Consider the following 22,462-nt stretch of genomic DNA (forward strand, 5'->3'; position numbering starts at 1 on the left):
GCCCTGCGTGTAATGCTGTGTGTATGCCATGTGTGTAATGCACTGCATGTAATGCTGCGTGCATGCTGCGTGCATGCTGTGTGTAATGCCCTGTGTGTAATGCCCTGTGTGTAATGCCCTGTGTGTAATGCCCTGTGTGTAATGCCCTGTGTGTAATGCCCTGTGTGTAATGCTGCGTGTATGCCCCGCGTGTAATGCTGCGTGTATGGCCCGCGTGTAATGCTGCGTGTATGCCCCGCGTGTAATGCTGCGTGCTGTGCTGCGTGTAATGCCCTGCGTGCTGTGCTGCGTGTAGTGCCCTGCGTGCTGTGTACACACACACACCAGATTATTATGACCACCCTATACCCAAAGTAATTTGCAAATCAACTGAATGCCAACATATGTGGTTTTCTGAGCTCAGTTCCACTTTAAATAGAAGGTAACATGAGGAATGTAATATGTGAAAGCCGTCACATTCCCATCTGTTTGTTTGTTTTGTGCTGTAAAACCAGTTGGTTTCCATATAAATATATCATTTGGATTTCTGACGGTAATGTACAGAAAAACTTCTATGGGGACCTTTCTGTACTCGCAATGAACTGTAAATTGCTTCTGAATTTCTCCCTTTGTTAATTATTCCCATTTTTATCTACGTCCAATGAACATTTTCTAGCTATTAAGCCAGCGGCTACTGATCACAATGTCAGCTCAGTGCTGTCTGCCCCTTTCAAATCTAATTGGTAATATGTAAATAGCCCGGAATAAAGGGGGGTGTTGTTCTTTCTTCTAAGTGAACAAGGATCTCTTGTATAATTCACAAGTTGTAAAATGAGGATTCACACTTAACGGGTCACCCCCCTCTCATATGATCATCCTCATAGCGTCTGTCTTTGTCTCAGGCACGGTGAGTTTTATTGCATGCGGATTTCATTCTCTTCTTTTAAAACCAGAACCAAAGTGCTTCCAGTGACATGATTTGTGGAATTGTTCTTCTCATTAAAGTAGAGACCTCAAAATCAAAATGTATGAGCCTCATCTGCAGACTGTGTGTTCTTCACCTATTTAGTCAGAGCAAACATTTCAGCGACTGGCGAACGCTAGTCAATGATCCCTCTACCGGCTTTTATCTTTAACTGCCTCCGGGCCGGCCGTAGGAAAAAAACGGCCGGCCCAGAGCTCTCTAGATCTGAGCGGGCGTCTTTAGACTGGGCAATGACCGCAATATAAAAACAGGCAGAATAAAAGTCCCCACCCATACATACATACATACATGCAAACATGCGTTGGGGGCGCATACGTGCAACAAAGACGATTGCGCCCATTACGCCGCACATGTTACATATCGCCGCGAACGTCTGCGTGAAAGCAATGAGTCTAGGGCCATCAATCACTGATAACACTAAACTGATGAGCGGTAAAAGCTTTTAAAGTGTTGCCTATGGCCAATTTTGGGTATGGTAGTTTTCTGCGATGTCGCGGGTGCGCGCAATTTTAAAGCTTGACATGTTTGGTGTCTATTTAACCGACGTGACCCCGGCTTTTATATTTTACCAAAAAATTGGGTAATAATAAATGTTTCCTAACATAATGTTAAAAAAAACTTTTTTTTCTCAAAATTTTCAGTAATTTTTCCTAATTATAGTAAAAAAATAAACCCCGTAGTGGTGATTAAATACCACCAAAAGAAAGCTCGATCTGCCAGGAAGGGGGTCTAAACACCTGGTCTTGAAGTGGTTAAAGGATAGATAAGGCCAGAACTTTTTGGACAGAGTGGTGAAGTTTTAGAACCCGTGTCAGATATTTATAGTTGTCTGTTCCCATTAGATAGATTTAGGATTCACATGGGTAGTCTGTATCTAAGTGCATGCAACTGGACCTGTACGGGTGGGCAGGTTTCGAGTTTGCATGCCGTGTCCTGTCATAGGGATGTAAGCAGTAGATATATGCAAAAACATTGAAAGAAAAATAGAAAAACTTTTCAAAAGGCCCGCTTCCCGCGCTTCCGTCCGAAGATCGGAAGATTCTCGGGCGGCCGCAAAGGGTCATGGCGCGGGTGCATGCACAGTTAAGATCTTCAGCCGGGAGACAAGGAGAAACACAAGGTAAGTCAATGGAGGCAGTGTGCACCTGCACAGACTCCGTGGGACAGGAAGAGACAGGAGTCAGTGCTGGATTAGAGACCGACGCCAGCGCTGGAGGGACTCCTGAAAACTAGTGGAAAGAAGATGATGATCAGATCAAGTGGCATCATTTAAGGTAAGTCCTTACACTAGCATTGGAGGGGAGGGGGATTTTCTTTTGCCTTTAATGTCACTTAAAAAAAATAATTTCTGGAACATAAGAGAACATCCTAACAAATTGGAAATATATTCTGCATCTACTGTAGGAAAAAATACATACTCTGCTCCAAATGTATATATTGTTAGAGAGAAGAAAATAAAGTAGATTCTAAGGCTTCCAGTCTATGAATTCATGAGAAATATGCATCAATGTCTTTATATCTTCTCTGTATTTAGTGTATTCCTTACATGTCTGTGTATCATTGTGTTTTAGTATCATGTCAGAGAATCTAAGCAAACTTTCTGTTTTTAGGACATTGCGAGTATGGCTGAAGAGAGACAGCGGGCAGTATTGGCCAAGTATCTTCCACACCATGTCATGTGAGTTCAGATTATAATGTACCTATAACCTATACACACCATAGGGGAGATCATAGCAACCAGTCAGATTCAGGTTAGTGCATTACAGCTGTCTGTAACTCACATTGTCCTCATCAAATATGTGACAGATGGTTCTAAGGTAAAGTAAACTCCAGCGTTAAATCAAGCGTTAAATCTTAAAAATGCATTCAAAGTACCTTATTTACAAAAATGTAGCCTTTTTGTGTATCACTCGGCTGTAGATCCTTAAATCATCTCTGAATTGGTGCTGACACCGTCCTTCCTTCTGGAGGGTGACTACTTTTGTTCCTCATAGTCCCTGTGTGTGTCGTAAAGTAGTCACCGCTCCAAGCTCGCTCCCGTAATGCAATACAATCTCAATACAAATTAGTAAACTAAACATGAGATTGTAGTCCATCACAGGAGTGAGCTTGGAGCGGTGGCCAGGGGTGTATCTGCCGCGAGTCAAGCAAGGCATTTGACTTGGGTGGCACTTAGCCACCGCTCCAAGCTCGCTCCCACAATAGCCTAATACTTTTACAACAGGAAAAACTCCCCAATTGGGCTTAGATTAAAATAAAAAATCTGACAGGGATTTTCACCATTCCATACGCAATGAAACTTTGGCTTTATACTTTAAGCAAAGCAGGTTTTCTAACTTTAGCACAGCTGCAGTGTAACCGTAGATCAGCGGTTGAAATTTCTTGTTATCTGGAGTTGCTTCTTTAGAGAACAGTGTAAATAGCAGAAGAGATTTCTCTACTTGTGTCTGGATTGTAGATAAAGCAAAACAAAACGTGTCTCTTTGTAATATCCTGGAAACTTTGAATGTGTTTTCAGCTAACAATAAGAACAAACTAACTGGATAGTTCCTGGATTTTATGCCTTTGTGCTCTGTCTGGAGGAAGTCATTATTGTTCTGGAGTCAGGAAATGTCTGTTACAAAGCATTTAGATTTTGCCATTGCCATGACTGCAATAATTAGGGCAGTATAAATGTATACCGAATGTTCCTTAAAATGACCAGTACCTTTTTTTAAACAGATTTGTCTTGCATACAGTAATTGATTTGACATGTACAATAGGTAAAGGTGCCCATCGTACGAGAATCGCGGAAAATCCCACGATCGTACTAGAATCGTGCAGTGTGAATGAAGACGTGCGACCGTTTCTACTGTACGGTCGCACGTCTTTTGTCTAAGGAGCATGCTAGAAAAGCAGCCGAAAATCGTAAGATTTTCGGCTGGTTTGAATGATGCTCAGGAGACAAATGCCGAATGGGCCGGTGTGCGCACGCGCACACTGCCCGTTCAGCCTTGCGATGATCGCAAGTACGATCTGCCTGTCCAAGATGGGCAGATCGTATGTTTTTTTATTTACTTTACAACCATCGCAAGACTAAGGACTTTCCTCTTCAATAGCTTTAGCCGGGGAATGACAGCTGTCTGCTGAGGCAGCTGAATGTGAACACAGCAGGCAATAGCTGGGAGCAATAGCCTGCCTGCTATTGGCCATTTCAAATTGCAATAGCAGGCTGGTTATTGCACCCACTCCCACCCCAAGTTCTCCTTCAGGTTCGCTCCTCTGCTGATTGACAGCAGGCAGTTGGCGGTTGAAATAGCCAGCCTGCTATTGTCTACTGCGATTTAACTGGGAGCGGACTGCAGCGGTCTGTGTCCCCACTAATCCCAGCTGCTGATGCAGGTGGGGAGAGCAGCAGGGGTTGAAGGGAACACAGACCGCAGCATGCAGTGGGCTCCCAGTAGGGAGGAAAACAGGGGGAGCGGAGCTGATGCGTAGGCAAGGGCCAGTGAACTGGCTGACAAAAGCCCAGGTGCCAGGACACAATTTTTAGTCGCCATGGCAACCTGGCACCTGGGATTTGTTGAGCTCTGGTTTAGATGCTTTTATCTACAGTTGATCTGTGTTTAGAAAACATCAAAGTCAGGTGCGTCAAGGAATCTATTTTAACTTGTACCAAAAACACACCAGAAGCATGCAAGTGCATGTAAACGCGATTTGACGCTTTGACAGATTTTCCTCTGCATATAGAATACAAAAACGCAAGTGTGAATGAAGCCTAAAGATTAAGTTTAGTGTATGCCTATATTACATTTTCTTCTTCACCCCTCCACCCTACATCTACATGGAATTACATTTTTTTAATTATATAATTTAATTTTTCAAGAAATACCCAGTGATTGCTCCAAATATTGGGGAAGGGTTCAGCAAGGTTTTGCAAACGACAAATCATTCTGCCTCGGATCTTTTTTAAAAGAATTATATGGAAGAATACATCCTTGGGATCCCTTTTAGATGTACTTGCTTCTCCCTGCTGGCAACTGGAATCTGCAGACTTTAGCTGTGCAGTCTGCTGTTTGTTTGGCCCTGGTTGCTGGCATGTCTAAATGGAAATAATGTAAAATCTGCGCTTATGGAAGGAGTGAAATATAAAAGCTGCTGCGCTATGGTTTGTAGAAACTGTGAAAAAAGTGAATGTGCAGCGCTATACTAAGTGAAATGTAATCCCCCTTTCGGGATATATAAAAGTAAAAATATTTTAAATAAATATCACACAATCATAAATAATCTTATAAACCTTAATATACAGTGAATATCCAAAAATATAGGTTAAAATGATATGTTCACACTGTGGTGATGTAATTCCGCTTCCGGGATATATAAAGTAAAAATATTTTAAAATATTTTAAACATTTTAAATAAATATCACACAATTATATACCGTGAGTATCCAAAAAGTGGATTAAAATGATGTGTTCACACTGTGATTAAAAAAATTATATAAATAAAAATAATTATAGTCCTTGAGTGAATGTACAAATAGCAACCAGTTTTAAAACCAATTCATAATAGTGCTTCTCGTAGAAAAATGATTAACGTTCTGTGCAGAAAAGTTTTCAAGTGGATCCAATAAAACAGAATAGAATAAATTCTCCCACACCGACGTGTATATGTGTCTCCAAAGTGTCCCCCTTCGGGGTGCGCACTCACCCCTCAGCTGGAATGGTATAGCGGAGATGATGAATCAGCGGGTCCACATCCCGGATGTTACTTTCAGTAATGTTACGTCCAATGCGATTTATATAATTAAAAAGGAAATCTCCTCATGGTGCAGTATACATAAACGTTTATTAATAAAAACATAAGTGACTCACAGTTTAAAACATAAGATCCGGCCGGTAAGATACAAGCGTCTCAGTCCTCTGCTACTTCCTGGTATGACGTGTTATCAAGTTGGATAAGCCCGCACCGACGCGTTTCGTCACACTTGACGTCCTCAGGGGTTTGCAGACCTTAAAGGTGCCCATACACTGCACGATTCTCATATGAGAATCGCAGGAAATCCCGCGATCGTACGATAATCGTGCAGTGTATGGAAGGCGTGTGACCGTTTCTACTGTAGGGTTGCACGTCTTCCGTCGAACAAGCAGGCTGGAAAAAACCCGCCGGGAATCGTACGATTCTCGGCGAGTTAGTGGCCTGCTTGTTCGACAACTGCCGACTTCCGTTTGCAGTCATTGGAAGACAAAAGTCTTGCGAGGGTTGTAAATTGTATGGCCACCTTTAGTGTATGCGTATGTGTATATTGGGCCCCATTCACACCTACAGTATATTTCAGGTGTGATTAGAGATTCCTGTGTCAGGAACTTGCGTTTTCCTGAAGCAGGAATCCCTAATCTGCCGTTTACAAGCGGCAATTATCATAAGATTATTTAAGAGGGTGTGTTTAGGGGCGGAGTTAAGGCCGGGGCAGGGTAGGGGTTAGGTGGGGCAACTGGTGGCTAGTAACTCTTAAGGGCTGGCTAGTAGCTCAGGACTTGAAATTTTGAGCCCTGCTAAAGGGATCTGTTGATGAAAGAAACATCCATGCATTACATCTTTTTCTATCTCTATGTGGTACAGCAGACAGAATACTTAGACGTACATGGAAGACCCTTTAAGTGACATAGTTTTGTGTGAAGACTATACAAGCTTACATTGTACTAGTGACATTTCTTTGGTTGTCTTCTTCTAGCTCCATGTTCAGCACTGAGATACCACCATGAGAGCAGGAAGATATTTGTGGGACAGGATAGTGGAGCCATTGTGGTGAGTCGATCTACTCTATGGTAATTTGTCAGTACAGATTTAGATAAACTTGTGCACAGAAAAATGGAGGTGTCGCTCTATCCGGCCTGATTTCATCATGAAGGGCTAGTTCACACCAAGTGCGGATCAGATGCAGAGCAGTTACAGAACGCATGAAAAATGCATCCCATGTATTCCAGTACTGTTTTGGGCTTTAGTTCACACCACAGCGTTCAGTTCCAGAGCATGTGGAAAAACTGCAGCATGCCCTATTTGTTTTCTGCTCTGGAACGCACCAAAGCACATGCAAACACCCTGGAACACACTGAAAGCCCATTTCAGGCTAAAAACCGACCGGAACGCATCAAAACGCACTGCACTGCATATGCAGAAACTCATGCAAATCTGGTCCGGATTTGTTGTGAGCAAGCCCAAAAGCAAATACGTTGGTTACGTATTGGTTCCTGTGGGCAGTAACTCTGCTCCAGTGTTTATAAATGGACATTTTTTAAATGTATCTAATTCTGCTTTGTTTTCACTTGTGCTCACTTTTTTTCTGGTTTGTGCCAGAAATGTTGCTCCTATAGCTGCTTTTATTATTCTAACATAAATGCAGGTAAACACACTAATGCAGAGAGCAACAGGGTTGGAAGGCAGTTGTGCATTTACCATTTTTTAATGCATCAGAGTAACACACATTTGTATGTCTCCTTAGACCGAATGCTGCTACTCAGTTTGGCCTTTTCTTAGGTACAAACACGAGGATAAAGGGGAATTCTACTCCACAATGTTACTGGTTTATAGCCAGTATGTGTGTACTGTTACAGTATACTTTATCTTGGCAGCCCTGTTAAGATCCAGTAGAGCAGTGGTTCTCAACCTGTGTAACCTCAGGACCCACATTTGTCCTTTGGTCATTAAGTCGTCACCCAAGTCACACCACGCTGGAATGCATGACATTGCTGTATCGTGCGTTCTGGTGCGGGCAATCGAACTGTGGGTGGGAGGTGTGTTTGGGGTGTCATTCAAATGAATGGCAATGCAACACACCCCCCACACAAGAATGCGCGGTGGGTGTGATTGCATGGTAAGGTGAGTTAATCGCATGGGACTGTGCGATTAACACACTGTACCAGTGTGAACGGGCCCTTAAAAACACTGACAGACACACACAACCAGAGACACAATCTCACTCACAGACATTCTCACACACACATACACACTCCCAAAAAAAATAAATTTTTGTTCTATTTTAAAGATCCACCCAGTCTCCCTATCTTTCAAGAACTGAAATGGATCCTCAGCCTGGGGTCCAGCGTGGGCTGCTGTGCTGTGATGGAGCTCCATCCATATGTGCATTTCTGGTACAGCTCCCTTGCGCACCTTGTAGAGGTGCCAGGAGCCAGAATGTGACGTCACTCTGGGTCACGACCCACCAGTTGAGAACCAAGGCAGTAGAATATCTCCTGCATTCTTCTCATCACACCTGCCTTTCAGATTTATTTCAGTAGGGAATCATTGAACATACAGATTTGCACATATTGGTGGCCAGTAGGAGAGAGAGGCTGCAGAATAATGTTTCTCAAACTATGATCTGTGGAGTGTTGGTGGTCCCTAGGCATCTTCTTACCCTGTGCTATTATTGGTGGCAGTAGGGGGTCAATTTTGGTTAAGGGCTTGATCACACCATGTCCTTTGAGCTGCATTTTCTGCACACCTCTGCACATGTATGATGTGAACAATAGAAAACAAAAATTGTTTTCTATGTGCCCTGTTCACTTGTGAACTAATCAAATTAATATAACAGTCCAGCATGCAGGGATGATGTGCTCTAGGCCCTAATACTCAATGGGGAGATTTGCCCACAATGGAGTGCCAAGCCTTCTCTGTTTTTCCATATTTGTATAAATGGCAATTCCAGAAAGATTGTACAGCAAGAGGCACAGTCGCCATCTTACACCTTGAATGGACATTAGAAGTAATACATAGATCAAAGGGGTAACCCCCAACACTTCTAAATATGTCAAAGACCCCTTCAGTCCGTCTTTCTACAGCTTCTTCTTCCCCTGCCTGACATGTAGCCTTGTGTGATCTCCAATGGTAACGCCGAGGCTGTGTTTGGAAGCTTGCTGGTGTGCTATATACGCAGTCGCTATAGTGGTGAGTAATCCAGAATGGCTACTCAATCACTTATCCTTTTATATCTCTAGTAAAAGTCTAGAAAATGAAAGGATCTCTGTTAGTTGACACCTCCATTTGTATAGTCTCCTGGCATGAAATTGTAATAATTTGTTTTATTTTACATCTCTGCTGGCTTCATTTAATATTTTCTTTGTGCAATGTAGGAATTTCTCATGTCGGATGACTTCAACAAAATGAACTTTGTAAAGACATACCCGGGTAGGTAGCCAATAAACGCTTTGTCTATTACTTACAGAATGTCTGGCATCTGGCATCCCTAACAATAATTCTCTTTACCCTGTACAGCTCATCAGAGCCGAGTGACAGAGGTCGTTTACTCTCCTGGGCCTGAATGGGTGATCAGCACTGGGCAGGATAAGTTCATCACCTGGATGTGCACTCAGAGTGGCTCTTTGGCGGGCAGATATGCGTTCTCTGCTTGGGCATCTTGCCTCGAGTATCCTTAAAGGCTCATTGTGATTTATAATAGTTTCCCCAGCTGGAGTCCATTCACACCTTAGTTCTAACTATCTGGAGCATTTCCATGCTCAGTAAAGTGCATCTAAATGGTTACCCCTTTAGGCAGAGATACTGCAGTTTAAGCACCACCGTTCTGCCAGTTGTGTGCTTACTAACTGCTGCAACGCATTATTCTGCAGTATTCCAGTATTCTGTTTTGTTTCTGAAGAGAAGTGATTCAGAAAGGTACCCTTTCCCTGTAATGAAGGGAAAACTGCAAGTGGTCCCTTTTTTTGTTTTCTAATGCGAACTTAAGAACAAGTGCATAGAGAGGACTGCTTTGTTTAATATAATTTAACTCGGGGAAATGTAATCATTATTATTATTATTATAAGTATGATCATGAAGTCTTATGAGACTCCACAGTCAACCAGCAATGGGCAAAATAATCTTCTGGTCACTAGGGCATGCCTTGACTGGGAGATATGCCTATAAAGTAGTAACAGATGATGGCAGATATATCTGCTCTGTCCATGTTTGTTTGTGGCTAAGACTAGCCATAGACGATTTGAACTGCACCCGATTACTGCTGAATCCCCCAAAATTCGAGCTGTGAGTGGCCCTATCGGCACCACCTGGCTCGTTTAAAAAAATTGAAGGGTGGAAATTTGTCAGCCGAACAGTAACATCAGCCAGTCATATGCAGTCATTAAATCTAATGTAGTACAATCGTCCAAGGACCTGTAGCACACCTTACCAGAACTCCCATACGTATTTGTGGGTGCTCGCAATGACCGCGGATGGCGCCGCATTCAGCATAATCCAGTGTAGAAACGTCACCAGCACGACAAAGACTTAGACGTCAGTGCAAATCCATTTATTGATGTCAGTTATCACTTAGGGTGTCATCAATCGCTTTTGGGGCCACTCAGGGTCCCCTTCATCAGGCTCAGAGTAAACATCCTGGATGTTTCGTGCTGGTGACGTTTCTACACTAGATTAAATCTAATGTGGCACTGCACAGCGCTGAAAACGTACATTTTAAAAGTTTTCAGCGCTGTGCAGTGTTGCATTAGATTTTCAGGAGCTTTGGACTTTTTGGCATAGCGGCTTTTAACTTTATATATATCTATATATAGATATATATCTATATATAGATATATATCTATATATAGATATATATCTATATATATCTTTCCTAAGTGCAGATTATTATTATTAATTCATACGCTGTCATTGTTCTGGTCAAAATATAATAGTCAGAAGGGGATATTCTTCCATCCACGCTGTTTAGCTTTTATGGGGAATCAGATGATTTACCTTGTTGAGAATAGGCAGAAACCTATCGCTTACCAAGAGTGACAGATTTCTTTCATCTTAAGACATTCGTGAGACGCCGCCGCCACCACCACGTGTGTATGTAAGCCAAAGGAGACGCACCTTTCCATACGTCACATTGAGGGAGAACCAGTTCGACACGGCTGGCTACCGTAAACCAAAGAGACGGCGTGCGCTTCAGCTGCACACTGTCACAATTAGGAGGAGGGACAAAAAAAGTCCAATGAAGCACTAGATCGCAGACAAACTGACGGCCCCACTGGTTGTGTCCAAACCCAGGCCAATCGCGGTCCAGGAGGAATTTACCACACACAGCGGGGATGGGCAGTATGCAGCAGAGTCAAATTTATACTTGTGCATGAAACCTTGCTTTTTGGTATGTGGAAGTATTTTCCCTGTCCTATCCATTTGTTCATACATTTTAATAATGTTCGGTAGAGGTGTAACATTTATCTCTCGCTCTATTATTGGGTTATAATTTGTCGGTTCTGTTGATACATCTTTACTCAGAGTTAGGCCTGTCTCCATGACAACTGGCGGTTTATTAGGAGTTTAGTATTATCTCTTGTCCAGGTGATCCTTAAAAAAAATTCTTGTTCAGATACGATGAAGAAACCAGATATGCCTTTGTTGGGGATTTTTCTGGGCTGATTACACTGCTAAAGCTGGAGAAGGACAATTCTTCTGTGATATCAACACTTAAAGGCCATGAAGGTAATCACTCGAAGATTATTATTATTATTATTAGGCTTTAACCTGGGCAGGCAGTGCTGGCTAATTTATAAATTATGTACTGTATTAAAAACTTGACTCCCCGCTCCGGCTTGAGAAAGAGGCTTTGGCCTCGAAACGCGTAGCCATTGGAAGAACCTTGCCCAGTCCCTGACGTCAGACTCTGCATCGAGCACACCGCTCTACACCAACGATACACGGCGAGTCTGACCACAGCATAGCGGTGCACGATTAGAACGTAGCCGCCAAGGCTCAGCCTGGCCAGCTGAGTCCTTGTGATCCTACGTAGTGACAGCTTGTTCATCCGTGACTCTACATAGACACATTTGCCGCTGACGGAGGTCACGAGTCATAACACAGGTCACAGCCCTTTTCCAGCCCTCTCTACCGCAACTCGGGATTGCTGACCGGGTCCCATCTCGGCATTAATACACCCTTGAGACATCCGCAACCTCTTACAACAGTGAGTCTCTTTTTATTAAATCAATTATATCCACCATTTTATCCAGCCACGTGTCAATGCTGGCATGCTGAAACACCACTATTTACATGTTTTTTATATATTTAAAGGGCAGTAGCGCTTCTTTGTTTTTATTAAAAAAAGATTGTGTTGTCATGAAGTTCCCATTCTAGACTGATGTAGCCTATATTTGTTCATGAAGGAAGCATGCTTCCATTTCCATTGAGGAAATTGTCTGCAAGGAAAAACAAGCCTCTTGCATCAGCTTAAATTATATCTAAAGCCAAAACCTTTTTTTTCTTTTTTTTCCATTTTGGATAGAATGGGGAAGGTTTAAAGCATCAGGTTTGAGATTTCCCTTCACTTCCTGTTCTGTCTTGTAGAGCATATCTTTCCAATGTGAAGGAAATCCTAAGTTGTTAAGAGAAAAAGTGTCCCCAATTGAAATATTTCCCATCTATTCCTGTTCTGCTGGCTCTAACCTCTCAACATTCTAACCAAAAAAAAGTTCTGCCTTCGTCATACTTTTAAAGTTCACCTGCACTCTCATGCTAACATTGTAAAACTATGTTAATAGTCTTGCTGGGGGACAGCGGCGGCACCAGGGTGGGTGTCACCGGGTGCAGGCACTGTGCATGCCTGATGATGCTCGTGGTGTGGCATCATGACGTGAGGCCATGACTTTAAGAGGGGGGTGACACCAAAATGACTGTCATTAATTTTTGTGTCAGCACCTCTGATGGTGCCACCTGGTGCGGGCCACACCACCTGTGTAACCCCTTTGCTGGGGTTTAGATATAGTGGAATAGAAGGGCTGACGCGTTTACCTTTCCTAAGAGAAACTACTGTTCCGGGCTTTCTTCATTACTTGCTACGAGTCTGAAGGTCTAGACACTTTGAGGCTCCCCCAGCAGACACTGGGGGGAATTCATGAAAACTGAAGGAGACACTTTTCTTACAGCAACCAATCAACGGCTCTCTTCAGTTTGTTCAGTTAACCTTTGAAAGTGAAAGAGAGAAGCTGATTGGTGGCAATGGATATCTGCTCCAGATTCTGTCCACTCCAGTTTTTATAAATTCCCCCCTCTACTAATGATGCTTAACTTGTCACGTCACTCGCAAAACAATCATACCAGATATGTCATTCATAAGGTGGTCATATACAGGGATATCTGATCATGTACTTTCATCATTTAATGCCTGTTGGGTGAGCCTTCTATTACTACTAATGTCACGTGATCATATAGAATCTCTATAAATTGTTTCATCTTCGGATGAATTTTAAATGAAAAGTTCCAATTTACCACGTCAGTCCCATCCCTTTCTTATAAACATATTGAGGGTAATTTATCAAAACTGGAGCAGCTGTGCATGACAACCAATCAGCTTCTCTCTTTAATTTTCAAATCTTAGCTGAGCAAACTAAAGAAAGAAGCTGATTGGTTGCCATGCACAGCTGCTCCAGATTTTGTCTGCTCCAGTTTTGATAAATTCCCCCCCTCCATTGTGTGCTATTCTCTTTCTTTCTATACTTGTTTGGAATTGAAAAGAAACAACTATTGTATTCATTGGATCTCATTAATTAGCCATTTGGTTTTTGGTTTTATTTTGGTGACCATGACCACATGCTTGTTGTGTTTTTTTCCTCTTAGGAAGCATCTCCTGTCTCTTCTGGGACCCTGTACAACGGTTTCTTTTTTCAGGGTCAGCAGATCACAGTATTATATTGTGGGACATTGGAGGGAGACAAGGACGAACAATAATTCTCCAAGGACACCAGTAAGGATCATTCTTTGTCATGTCCTTCCACTGGACATCCAGTGTGCGGTGTATGACGCTACTCCATTCATCTGTGTGCTGTCCTTTATCTGATCTCCAAGAAAATGATTCTGGCCCAAAGCCAAACTTCACTTTAATGTAATGGGATGATGTAGAGTAACAAACTCTGAGTCACTGGTTACGTATATCTGTCATGTAAGACTGGATGACTTAATGAAGCACTAATTGAGTGCACATGGGCAGCAACAGGACCTACGTCATTATCTGTAGGAAGATTTAGAAATTGATGTATTGAAAGGCGTGACATCACATGTCATTAAAGGAGAACTATGAGGCGAGTGAAAATCACTCGGCCTCATAGTTCTAGCCGACGTGTGACAATGAAACTGTCACATGTCGGCTCAATAGATCGGGACGTGAGCGAACACATACCGTTGCTCGCTCACTTCTCGATTCTGTCCCTGCAGAGAGCCGTGACTGTCACTCACGGCTCCCTGCAGGGATTCCCCACTCTGATCCTCCAGCGCTGACTGGCCGAATGGACGGGGGAGGGGGCGGGTACAGCTGGCTCTGCCTCTAGATAGGCAGAGCCAGCTGTCAATCACGCAGCTGGGTGAATCTCCACAGTAATTTCGGGATCCGTCCCGGCTGCGGCGGTCTCGGTATACCGCGAGCTGTAGCTCGCGGTATACTGAGCTTTGGGTCATGGGAGGACGCTAGTTTATGTCCTCCTGTGACCCTGAGGAGAACTATGGGGAAAAACACTTACCCCATAGTTCTCCTTTAAACATGAGTAGGGAGATGCTTTGTTGTAATTGCCGCTATGCAGAATGAGTGCTGGTTGTGTCCCATTAATTTAACATTATTTAGTAAACTAGCTGTAGACAGTGGTGGTAGGCTTAATGAGAAGGTTGAGAACTGTAAACCTGCTTTCTTTCCTCAGTGACAAGGTACAGGGACTCTGCTACCTGCAGCTCACACGCCAGCTGTTGTCTTGTTCCGTCGATGGAGGAATTTGTGTATGGAATATGGATATTGATAGGGAAGAGGTATGTCTTCATCTCAGTCTTGCTTTATTTGTGATCTAAATATAAAGAAAAAAATGGTAACTCACTTTAGTATTTCTTAAATACCTTTTGCAGTGTCCCACCTGGAATTTCAAAAATGATCAGCAAGTGCACAGCATTGAGTTCCCCAGTGCTCAACCATGTTACCCATCATAGGGAACCAATGCTTCTAGCATTGTAGAACACATCTGTTATACTTACATTTCTAAATGCATGGGGTAAACTTACATTTCAAGGCACAACTGTCTGATCAGTCCTACTATAATGGATGAGTGTTCCGGGAAAGGAACGTGTAATGTGTGGGTATTCCTGAAAGGGAACTTGTAATGCATGGATGTTCATGGAAGGGAACATGTGATGCATGGGTATTCCAGGAAGGGAACATATAATGAATGGGTATTCCAGGAAGGGAAAATGTAATGGATGGGTGTTCATGGAAGGAAACATGTAATGCCTGGGTATTTATGGAAGGGAACATGTAATGCATGGGTATTTATGGAAGGGAACATGTAATGCCTGGGTATTTATGGAAGGGAACATGTAATGCATGGGTATTTATGGAAGGGAACATGTAATGCATGGGTATTTATGGAAGGGAACATGTAATGCATGGGTATTTATGGAAGGGAACATGTAATGGATGGGTGTTCATGGATGGGAACATGAAATGGATGAGTGTTCATGGATGGGAACATGTAATGCATGGGTATTCCAGGAAGGGAACATATAATGGATGGGTATTCCAGGAAGGGAACATGTAATTGATGGGTGTTCCAGGAAGGGAACATGTAATTGAATGCATGGGTATTTATGGAAGGGAACATGTAATGCATGGGTATTTATGGAAGGGAACATGTAATGCATGGGTATTTATGGAAGGGAACATGTAATGCATGGGTATTTATGGAAGGGAACATGTAATGGATGGGTGTTCATGGATGGGAACATGAAATGGATGAGTGTTCATGGATGGGAACATGTAATGCATGGGTATTCCAGGAAGGGAACATATAATGGATGGGTATTCCAGGAAGGGAACATGTAATTGATGGGTGTTCCAGGAAGGGAACATGTAATTGATGGGTGTTCCAGGAAGGGAACATGTAATTGATGGGTGTTCATGGAAGGGAACATGTAATGGATGGGTATTCCTGGATGGAAACATGTAATGCATGGGTAATTATGGAAGGGAACATGTAATGCATGGGTATTCTTGGAAGGGAACATGTAATGCATTGGTGTTCTAGGAAGGGAACATTGATGGCGCACTCACCTGCAGGTTACGGTGTACTACTTTAGCCCTTTAGTGACCAGACATCTTTGAAGTCTAGATGTTCAGGTCAAATTTTGCAGCATTAGGATGTGTGGGTATAACTCTGTCTGATTTGCACACCTGAACCTTGAGTGTTGTCCACAATGAAGACATCTGTTGAGGAATTGCCAAGTAAAATCATTTGCACAATGCTGCAAGCAGTTCATTTCACATTTCAAGCCCATATCTGTTATTTAGCAGTTTTCCAAAACGTGAACTATGGACAGGTGGAACAATGCCTCGGGACTTAAAAGTAGGACCCATTAAAGGAGAACTATGAGGTGAGTGCTTTTCACTCACCTCATAGTTCTAGCCGACCTGTGACAATGAGACTGTCACAGCGCTGACTGGCGGAACGGACAGGGGAGGGGGCGGGTACAGCTGGCTCTGCCTCTAGATATGCAGAGCCAGCTGTCACTCACGCAGCTGGGCGGATCCAGACATAATTGTCGGGATCCGCTTCAGCTGCAGAGTCTTAGTTGCTCGCGGTATACTGCGGCGTCTCAGTATACCGCAAGCTACAGCTCGCGGTATACTGAGCATAGGGTAACGGGAGGACGCTAGTTTGTGTCCTCCCGTTATCCTAAGGAGAGTTCTCCTATAAAGCAGTTGCCATGCTCTCTCACGCTTGCAACCAGCCGCTCTGCAGAAGAGATTTTCCCCCAAACAGCACCTGATGAGCACTAGTATTGCTTTAAATTGTAGACTGAAAGTGTCTGCCTTGTTTGGCTTCATTGGCTTTTTTGGACCGAGCGGTTAATTGGCAACAGGGAAACCTGAAAGAGCAGTGGATGCTCCATGTGCTGTGTATGTAGTATTCTGCTTCCTGAATGGTCAGCAGTGGTGACTTAAGCTGGTCATACACCTATAGATTTTCTCTGGTCAGATGGAAAAAAATGTAACAGATTCCTCTATCTACACTAAACTGTGTGGATGGAGGAATCTCCCACTGGGCCAAGCTTCAGTATCTTGATAGTCGGCCCCGCTGGCTGTCAAAATACCTGAACAATCTGATTGGATGCAGGCATTGTTCAGGTGTTTTGAGAGCCAGCGGGGCCGACTAGCAAGATACTGAAGCATGGGCCAGCGGGAGATTCCTCCATCCACACAGTTTAGCATAGATGGCGGAATCTGATGCACTTTTTCCATCTGACCGGAGAAAATGTATAGGTGTATGGGGACTCTGTTCATACTTATAGAGCCAGCAGCCGGCTTTACAGTGGAAGCGATCCTGGCGACTCAGCTGTTGCTTGATTGCTTCTATGATCCTGTTGAAGTGTTTCCTGGGCTCTGCTGCCCCTCCTACGGGCCCGGGACTGACATCTGTCGGCAGGAAGCTGGTGAGGAGAGCAGTTCACTGCTCTCCTCCCCTTTCTAATGGAATGGGAGCGGCACTTATTGCATCACCTCTCGTGCCATAGCTGTCAATAGATTATTTAGAGTGTAAAGGTGATACCAGGGGTCTTTTGGACCCCCAGTATCACCTTAATGAGGACCTGTCACCAGCAATATATATATGTAATAGTAATTGTAGTGAAGTTTAAAAAAAAAAAAAAAAAAAACCGTTTTAAAAATAATATTCAATAAATTAAATGTAAAAATAATTTAAAAAAACATTTCTTAAAGTCCCCCACCCCCGCGAGCACGCACGTAATTGCGTAAACATGCGACGGGTGCGCCTACGTATAAAAACGATGATTGCGCTACACATGTTGGGTATCCCTGCACACGCTAGAGTGAGAGCAATAATTCTAGGGCCAATATTTACGCGTATCTCTAAACTGATGACCTGTCGTCCATGGACTTTTTGGGGTACTGAATTCTGTCGCAGTTTCACGGACGCACACAATTTTTAACCTGGACATGTTGGGTATCTATTTACGTGTTGTATCCTCATCTTTTATATTGTACAAAATAAAATGGTTTTAAATAGTGTTTTGGGGCAGTAAATTTAAGTGCATTTTTCACTCAACTTTTGGGTTTGATAAGTTGCGCTAATGTCGTGCAACAAAAAAATTTGCAACTGTCACCATTTTATTCTATAGGCTCTTGGCTTTCAGAAAATGTATAATGTTTGGGGGTTTTATGTAATTTTCAGGCCTAAAATGTGGATTATAACATGTACACCAAAAAATTAAGAAAAGGCCTTTGTCCTTTTAAAGGGCTATCTCATAAAGACCGGCATGATCTGGTCTCCATCTGTACTCGTATCCCAGTGCTTACTATAGTTCACATATGTACTTTTTGATGCATTACAGGCTCCTCAGTGGCTAGAAAGTGATTCTTGCCAGAAATGCGCACAACCTTTCTTCTGGAACATTAAGCAGATGTGGGATACGAAGACACTAGGGTTACGACAGGTGGGTAAAGTAACAATCTCTTCTCTCTAACTCTTTGTATAGTGCTGCATCCCACCATACTTGGTCTGCTGATTACTGAGAAGAAATACCTCCGTTTCTTTATTTCAGCACCACTGTAGAAAGTGCGGCCAGGCTGTTTGTGGAAAATGCAGCTCCAAGAGATCCAGTTACCCCATCATGGGCTTTGAGTTCCAAGTGCGGGTCTGTGACTTATGTTATGAAACCATCAAAGACGAGGAGTGAGTATCGGGGGAACAGAGATCTGCACTATTACTATTTTGTGAACTAAATAATTGCTTTTAGCAGACCCCTTTCACACTATCCGATCAGGAGGAGATCCATGCACGGATTCCCTCCTGATCGGAGCGGTACGGATCGGATGCCACCGCTGTGACATCCATGTCTGTCCAGTTTTTTTCCTCCATCTTGCAAAGGAAGTAAAAACTGAAATGATTGGACCCCATGCTGACATGTGTCCCTTTACATCAGACTACCCCCAATCTGGCATGATCAGGTCGGGCAAAACGGAAAAAACACTGTTTTTCTGGACCTGGCCGGCGCTGGGGCAACTGGATGTAAATGTCCACCCATCCATTAAGCTTCGGCTGCTCATGGATTTACATTGAGCATCCGATGAAAAACAGAGAGGCGGACCCAACCGTACCACCTGTCTGAAAGGGTCCTTAGAGCTTGCAAATATGTTTCCATGTGTTTTCTCTTTTGTCCTCCCCTCTACCTGAAGCAAAAGTGGAGTTGTCTATATTTTAAATATCCAGGATGTGCAGAAATGTATCTCTGGCTAAGGTGGCAACATCTATTGTTTTACAAGCTTTTGTTTAACAGAGCATTTAAGACTAGACTGGTAAAATTTTAAACCCTTGGTACCCAATCTGCAGTACTTAAGACTTAAGAAGCACAAATGTGTAGGCAGTCGTGGGAGACTGGGGACATACTTCAGGACATACTGTAGTTATAGACAGAAGACAAGTTCCATGAGACTGCTAAAGATCACTGCTATTACAGCCCCTTTATAAATCTAAAGGGGCTGTGATAGCAGTGATTTTTAGCAGCCTTATGTAACATGTCTCCGTCTAACTACAGTATCTCCTGAAGTATGTTCCCAGTCTCCAACAGCTCCTATAGCATGTTCACAATCCCTGACTATCTCCTGTAGTATACTTGCAGTCTCTGATCATATCATGTAGCATGCCCATAGTCTTTGACCATCTCCTGTTATATGTCTGCAGTCTCTGACAGCTTTCTGTAGCATTACATTCACTGACAGGGTTATTCACAAAAGGTTGATGAGTTTGGAGAAGGCAGGAGAAGTGAACAATCTAGGATGAAATAGCTGATTTGGAAAAATTCTCCAATTCAGCTCACTTTCCAGTTCAGCTATGTTGTCCAAGATTGTTCAACTCTCCTGCCTTCTCCAAACTCTTCACCCTTTTGTGAATAACCCTGTCAGTATTGTGTGGCTCTGTAGTGATGTCAGGGGCTGCAGTTGAGGCCCCAAACATCGAGTAAGTTGACCACTGATCTACATATTATCAAATGAGAAATCAAATATTGCAGCACCAGCTAAAGATGATCAAAACTCTTAATAAAATCTTTACATCTGCTAACCCATAAAAAAAAAACATGTAAAAACAGTTTCCCCAAATTTGAGAAACGTGTCAAAATATCCTTTTTGTTAGGAATTTGTATTTTGGTACACTTTAGTGCAGTATTTTTTTGGCTTCTGATTTAATAATGGACAGAGAAGTGTGTAAGGAGCAGGAGCGCCATCTGCTGGCTTTAAAGGCAAATAAGAAATATTCGTATACCACATTTCAAATTTCTCTAACTTTAGACAATGTAAAATATTGTTTAAATAACTTTTTAGACCTGAACATAATAAAATCTATACAAATCACTGGATTTCCCCTTTAACATGATTGTGCATAATATGGAGAGATCTGGTGTTGAATTGCCATATGTCATTGTAATTTAGAATCATCCATGTCTCCTATAAGTCTCCTATAAGTGGCTGAATACATATACTATAACTCTCCAGTGTTCATCCAGTTATAACATTAAATTACTCAATTTATTCAACTTTGTTTTTTTTTTTTGTTTTGAAAATATTTGTAAAATCTTATTGACAATGCTCATGCACAGGTTTTAATTTACTTTTCTACACAAGTACTTCAGTTGTCAGATAAGCATAATACTAGTATCTCTCTTCTCACAATACACTAGGCTGTTATTTTGTTTATTAATTTGTTTAAATGTTTAATATAATCCCATGTTGCATTGTGAAAAAGTGTATTTTTTTTAATTTTGGCTGAACGGGTCATCTTAATTATCAAACTGTCTTTCTTCTGAAGTCGGACACCACAGGCCACTTTCCATGAGGGTAAACACAACATCTGCTACATGACAATGGATGTCTCTAGAGGACTTATGGTCACGTGTGGAACAGACCGGCTAGTCAAGGTACCGGACAGCAAAATCCAATGTTGTCTCTTATAAGATGCATTATTATGGCCCACCACACATCTGTAAAGAGAACCAAATAGGCATATATATATTTTTTATAATGTACTGGTTTTAGTTGTTACTTTGAATCGTTCTTAAGAATGATAGCAAAGGAGAAAAAAACTAGCAGCTGGAATCATTCTGCGATTTCAGATGTCAGTCAAATATACAGTGTGGCTCATAGCAGCCTTGGTGGTGAAGTAGCGCATACAGGGAAATCAGAATACATGGTCATTGTAGAAACAAAAGCATACACATAAGATTCATTGCATAATGTATCAACTGAAGAGCAGGCACCTAGAGGAGCACATGCACTCAGTTTGCACAGCATCATGGGAACCCCTAAACCTAAGCTATTCTGCAATGCAAATAGTGATTTCAGGTCTTAAAGTTGTGCTTGGGCTTATCCCCTTCCACCTTACTATGGGCTACTGTAACTGCTCAACGTGGCTTTGGTCTAATAGCAAGGTCTGGGATGGGACAAGTACAAGTTTCACCCAAAAGATTGCCCTGGGTTTAGAGGATAATGGTTGCTGTGCAAACTGCATGTTCAAACAGGTTCATGCACTTCAAATTGCCAGCTTTTATCTGCCTATAGGTTTGTAGTAGATTTTATGCAAGCTTTTACCTAATTGGCTCTTTAGAAGTCTTCTGTGCTCCAATTTTAAAGAGCATATCTAAACAGCAGCCTGAAGACTAAAGAGCCATCAAAGTAGTTTAAACACCTGCACATGAGGCATAAATCCACAGAGCATACCATTCCAACAGTGACGCATGATGGTACTACCATGGTGTTATCAAGGTGCTTTTCCTTGGCAGAGACTAGGAAACTGGTCAGGCATGAGTCGAATCTATAGGAAAATCTGTGTCCGCCTACAAGAGACCTGAGACTGGCTGGAAGTTTATCCTCCAGCAGGACAATGACCCCCCCCCCACACGCACACACCACTTATGTATTTTAAAACAAAAAAAACAATCTTTTAGAGCTGCCCAATCATAGCTAGAACATTTCTGTTCACTACAGGTCCCATCTAATGCTGGGCACACACCTTACAACCATCGCAAGACTTTTGTCTTGCGATGGTTGTAAGGTAATTAAGAAAAACGTACGATCTGCCTATCTTGGACAGGCTGATCGTACTTGCGATGATCGCAAGCTGCGCCCCCCCTGAGGGGCGGGCTTCCGATGACCGCAATGCTTGCGCACACCGGCCCGTCCGGCTTTTATCTTACGAACATGCTACACACCCGCCGAACATCGTACAATGCTCGGCGGGTTTTCGAACATGTTCGTAAGTTTAAAGTTGTGCGACCGTACAGTAGCAGAGGTCGCACGGCTTCCACACACCTTACGATAATCGTACGATTTCGGGATTTCCCGCGATTATCGTACGATTATCGTAAGGTGTGTGGGCACAAGGCAGTTATGTCAATAAAACCAGACGTAAATTCCAAAGCTGGTAGGTTGTTATCCCAAAAGACTTGCAGCTGTAATTGTAAGGTGATTCAATCCATTTTTTTTTT

The 22,462-nt window shown here is 42.7% G+C and overlaps 1 protein-coding gene across 1 annotated transcript in view; it reads left to right on the forward strand.

Annotated features, from left to right (window-relative positions):
• Window positions 1-22,462, forward strand: part of WDFY1 (WD repeat and FYVE domain containing 1) — a 33,804-nt gene that overhangs the window by 8,849 nt on the left and 2,493 nt on the right. Inside the window, exons 2-11 of the mRNA XM_018563488.1 lie at window positions 2,575-2,642; window positions 6,678-6,751; window positions 9,076-9,130; window positions 9,218-9,368; window positions 11,310-11,422; window positions 13,553-13,679; window positions 14,623-14,728; window positions 18,317-18,418; window positions 18,527-18,657; window positions 20,788-20,896. Of these exons, the coding sequence (XP_018418990.1) occupies window positions 2,575-2,642; window positions 6,678-6,751; window positions 9,076-9,130; window positions 9,218-9,368; window positions 11,310-11,422; window positions 13,553-13,679; window positions 14,623-14,728; window positions 18,317-18,418; window positions 18,527-18,657; window positions 20,788-20,896 (1,036 nt within the window). The remainder of the gene's footprint in view (window positions 1-2,574; window positions 2,643-6,677; window positions 6,752-9,075; window positions 9,131-9,217; window positions 9,369-11,309; window positions 11,423-13,552; window positions 13,680-14,622; window positions 14,729-18,316; window positions 18,419-18,526; window positions 18,658-20,787; window positions 20,897-22,462) is intronic.

This window comes from Nanorana parkeri, unplaced genomic scaffold (assembly GCF_000935625.1).
Source record: "Nanorana parkeri isolate BGI_ZX_2015 unplaced genomic scaffold, ASM93562v1 scaffold667, whole genome shotgun sequence".
NCBI classification, from domain to species: domain Eukaryota; kingdom Metazoa; phylum Chordata; class Amphibia; order Anura; family Dicroglossidae; genus Nanorana; species Nanorana parkeri.